General features: G+C 38.6%; 2 protein-coding genes across 7 annotated transcripts in view; one reads left to right on the top strand and one right to left on the bottom strand.

The window, feature by feature from the left end:
* LOC137642705 (uncharacterized) overlaps positions 1-5,000 on the bottom strand; it is a 359,826-nt gene that overhangs the window by 122,451 nt on the left and 232,375 nt on the right. The window lies entirely within an intron of this gene.
* On the top strand, positions 13-954 carry LOC137643277 (arginine and glutamate-rich protein 1-like). Its single transcript, XM_068376117.1, has one exon. It carries the CDS (start codon positions 13-15, stop codon positions 952-954), a length of 942 nt encoding a protein of 313 aa, XP_068232218.1.

The raw sequence follows: 5,000 nt of genomic DNA, 5'->3' as shown, positions 1-5,000 counted from the left end.
AAAACTCGAAAAATGGCGGAGGAAGAAAAAAGTCCTTCACTTGAAAACAAAGGAAAAGTGAAGAAACTTGTTCTGGAATATGAAGAAAGGAGTAAAGGCGAAGCAAAACAGACAAGGAATAGCAAACTGGATTGTCTTGGAATCAAAAGGAATGCAAAGAGGGAGGCCACACAAGTGGCCTTAGCTACAATTGTAGGAATTCAAAAAAGAAGTCCTTCACTTGAAAACAAAGAAAGGTTAAAGTATCATGTTATGAAATATGAAGAAATGATTAGAAATGACGCAGAGCACAATAGAAATAGGGAACAAAAAGATGATCTTGAAGGAAAATCTCAGGAGGAGAGAAAGCATCTTAGGAGGAAAGCAAAAGATGTAGCCTTCGTAAAAATCAGACAAATTGCACAGGATGAAATATCACAACAAAAAAGGGACATAGTATATGCTCCTGTTCAACTAAGGGAAGAGGCTCTGAAAGATGAAAAAAAAGAAGAGAAAAAGAAGGTTAAACTTGAAGATATAGAAGAAGGCATCGTAGAAAGGCGTATCCAGTATTTTGAAAATATCATACGAGGAAATATTAGGGAAGAAGGCCATCTTCTTGAAAATATCATTCAAGGAAACAAAAAGGAAGAAGGCGATCTTCGTGGACAATCTGCTGACTTGAGAAAAAATCTTAATAGGAAAGGTAAGGATATTGCTTTGGCAAGGATAACACAAATAATACAAGAGGAATTATCAGAAGAACAAAATGAAAACCTCTGGAAAAGTGAGAACATTGAAAAGGAACTTCAAGACTACCAAAAAGAGAATAGCTCAGGAACACAAGGAGATTCTGATAGTAATAGTGATGGTTATGAAGAAATTATAAAGATAAAGGTAATGGGACGCAAACAAAAAGCTAAGATTAGAAATATCTTACAAGAGGTTATCAAAGAAGAAAACTTTGAAGAGTAAAAAGGATTTTGTTCAATAGAAGAAATAAAAAAGAAAAATCTAAAAGTATACAACTAAGAAACAATTCTGTTAGAGTAACCTAGAGGATGTGCTCTGCAGAGGGAAAAAGATGAGCTTCTTCTAGTATGCAACGGTTCCATGATGGAGTGGTACAAGCCTTCGTCATGTGAACAAATGGTCGGATTTATAGATCTATTCTTCCAGATGTCAACCTTATGGTTGCTCTGAGGGAATAATCTAGAAGACTGGCCCTGCAGAGGGAAAAAGCTTAGCTTTCTCTAGTATGCAGTCATATCCTCAAAGGGTACCTAAAGAAATTTTTTTGGATTCAAAACTACATTTCATAAGTGAGTTATGATTGAAGAAGATGGCCAAGTATATAATGGATGTGAATGAGAGAATTCTTCCTAAAATTACATAAAAAAAAATCTAAAAAAAAAAATACTTGAGAATGAAAAAAGGATTGCGTTCCAGAATAAAGAGAGTTCAACTAGAGTACAACAAAGACACAATTCTGTCGGAGTAACCTGGAGGATGAGTACTGTAGAGGGAAAAAGATGAGTTTCTTCCAGTATGCAACGGTTCCATGATGGAGTGGTACAAGCCTTTGTCATGTGAACAAATGGTCAGATTTCTAGATCTATTCTTCCAGATGTCAACCTTATGGTTGCTCTGTTGGAATAATCTAGAAGACTGACCCTGCAGAGGGGAAAAGCTTAGCTTTCTCCAGTGTGCAGTCATATCCTCAAAGGGTGCCTAAGGAAATTTTGTTGGATTCAAAAGTACATTTCATGAGTGAGTTGTGATTGGAGAAGATGGCCAAGTATATGATAGATGTGAATGAGAGAATTCCTCCTAAAATTACATAAAAAAAAAAAAATAGAAAACAAATCTAAAAAAACTGTATGGGAATGATAGAAGGATAAAAGAATCTGAGGTTCTTCTAGTATGCTATGTGGGAAAAGATGTAGACAAAGAAGACTAGCTCTGTAGATTAAAGAGGCTGAGGTTCTTTTAGTATTCTATGTTCTTTGATGAAGAGGTATAAATTCTTTGTCATGTGAACATAAGGGTTGGTATTGGCTCTGTACATAGAAGAAGCTGAGACTCTTCTAGTATGCTATGTTCCTTGATGAAGAGGTATTAATTCTTTGTCATGTGAACATAAGGGTTGATACTAGCTCTGTAGATAAAAGAAGCTGAGGTTCTAGTATGCTATGTTCCTTGATGAAGAGGTATAAATTCTTTGTTATGTGAACATAAGTGTTGCTATTGGCTCTGTACATAGAAGAAGCTGAGGTTCTTCTAGTATGCTATGTTCCTTGATGAAGAGGTATAAACTCTTTGTAACGTGAACATAAGGGTTGGTACTGGCTCTGTAGATAAAAGAAGCTGAGGTTCTTCTAGTATGCTATGTTCCTTGATGAAGAGGTATAAACTCTTTGTAACGTGAACATAAGGGTTGGTACTGGCTCTGTAGATAAAAGAAGCTGAGGTTCTTCTAGTATGCTATGTTCCTTGATGAAGAGGTATAAACTCTTTGTAACGTGAACATAAGGGTTGGTACTGGCTCTGTAGATAAAAGAAGCTGAGGTTCTTCTAGTATGCTATGTTCCTTGATGAAGAGGTATAAACTCTTTGTAACGTGAACATAAGGGTTGGTACTGGCTCTGTAGATAAAAGAAGCTGAGGTTCTGCTAGTATGCTATGTTCCTTGATGAAGAGGTATAAACTTCTTGCCATGTGAACATAAGGGTTGGTATTGGCTCTGTACATAGAAGAAGCTGAGACTCTTCTGGTATGCTATGTTCCTTTATGAAGAGGTATCAATTCTTTGTCATGTGAACATAAGGGTTGATATTGGCTCTGTACATAGAAGAAGCTGAGGTTCTTCTAGTATGCTATGTTCCTTGATGAAGAGGTATAAATTCTTTGTTATGTGAACATAAGGGTTGGTATTGGCTCTGTACATAGAAGAAGCTGAGACTCTTCTAGTATGCTATGTTCCTTGATGAAGAGGTATAAATTCTTTGTTATGTGAACATAAGGGTTGGTATTGGCTCTGTACATAGAAGAAGCTGAGACTCTTCTAGTATGCTATGTTCCTTGATGAAGAGGTATAAATTCTTTGTTATGTGAACATAAGGGTTGGTATTGGCTCTGTACATAGAAGAAGCTGAGACTCTTCTAGTATGCTATGTTCCTTGATGAAGAGGTATAAATTCTTTGTTATGTGAACATAAGGGTTGGTATTGGCTCTGTACATAGAAGAAGCTGAGACTCTTCTAGTATGCTATGTTCCTTGATGAAGAGGTATAAATTCTTTGTTATGTGAACATAAGGGTTGGTATTGGCTCTGTACATAGAAGAAGCTGAGACTCTTCTAGTATGCTATGTTCCTTGATGAAGAGGTATAAATTCTTTGTTATGTGAACATAAGGGTTGGATTGGCTCTGTAGATAGGAGAAGCTGAGGTTCTTCTAGTATGCTATGCTCCTTGATGAAGAGGTATAAATTCTTTGTTATGTGAACATAAGGGTTGGTATTGGCTCTGTACATAGAAGAAGCTGAGACTCTTCTAGTATGCTATGTTCCTTGATGAAGAGGTATAAATTCTTTGTTATGTGAACATAAGGGTTGGATTGGCTCTGTAGATAGGAGAAGCTGAGGTTCTTCTAGTATGCTATGCTCCTTGATGAAGAGGTATAATTTCTTTGTCTTGTGAACATAAGGGTTGGATTGGCTCTGTAGATAGGATAAGATGAGGTTCTAGTATGCTATGTTCCTTGATGAAGAGGTATAAATTCCCCCTTACGTCGAGATTATCTTCTCATTCCCTCTTCATGAGGAGGAGGTGGAGGAGGAGGAGGAAGAAGGGGAGGAGGAGGAGGAGGAGGAGGAGGAGGAGGAGGAGGAGGATGAAGGGGAGGAGGAGGAGGAAGGGGAGGATGAGGAGGAGGAAGGGGAGGAGAGGAGGAGGAGGAGGAGGAGGAGGATGAGGATGAGGAGGAGGAGGAGGAGAAAGAGTAAGAGAAGGAGGAGGAGGAGGAGGAGGAGTTCCTTAGAGGAAGGGAAGGGAAAGGTAGAGATCCAAGGGATGGCTTTCGCCACCCTTTGGCTATATCGTATTACAGAGGCTTTACAAATGCCAACAAACGGAACGATCCCCGGAGTAATCGAGCTATCAGAAGCTTGGCTTCACCCTGAGACACACGAACACTCCCATACACCACACAGGTAAACGGAAGGCCAATTTGTATTGCCTATGGGTAAACGCATATAGTATCCTCATATGCGTAATATACCTGTCATACGCTACCAGGTATTTCAATATTAGAACACATATTCTTTACAGTCGTTTTCTACTTTCAAAGGTTTAAATTCCCCTCATGAATGCCACAGGCATGGAACAGCGACAATGCCCTAGAGACTGATCATGTATACAAATGATCAGCGCCCAAGCCTCTTCTATCTACTTAGCTAGTACCTTCTGGTATGCTATGTTCCTTGATGAAGAGGTACAAATTCCTTCTCATGTGAACATAAGAGTTGTTACTGGCCCTATAGATAAAAGAAGCTAGGGTTCTTTTAGTATGCTGTTCCTTGATGAAGAGGTGCAAACTCCTTATGTGAACGTAAAGGTTCGTACTGGCTCTGTAGATAGAAGAAGCTGAGATTCTTCTAGTATGTTATGTTTCTTGAGGACTTTGTACCTCTTCATCAAGGAACATAGCATACTAAAAGAACCCTAGCTTCTTCTATCTACAGAGCCAGTACCAAACCTTATGTTTACGTGACAAAGAGTTTATACCTCTTCATCAAGGAACATAGCATACTAGAGGAACCTCGGCTTCTTCTATCTAACATAGCATATGTTCTTTGTCATGTGAACATAAGGGTTGGTACTAGCTCTATACATAAAAGAAGCTGAGGTTCTGGGTTTTACTATAATACGTAATGACGCCGCGTGTAAGTGATACACGTGGCTCATAGTAAAGCTTTGTTCCATGTGGACGCAGAAGGGAAACATGCGTAAATTGCGTTTA

This window comes from Palaemon carinicauda, chromosome 6 (genome assembly GCF_036898095.1).
Source record: "Palaemon carinicauda isolate YSFRI2023 chromosome 6, ASM3689809v2, whole genome shotgun sequence".
NCBI classification, from domain to species: Eukaryota; Metazoa; Arthropoda; class Malacostraca; order Decapoda; family Palaemonidae; genus Palaemon; species Palaemon carinicauda.
The sequence above is the reverse complement of the archived record's forward strand: the minus strand, read 5'-3'. Positions and strand labels throughout refer to the sequence as shown.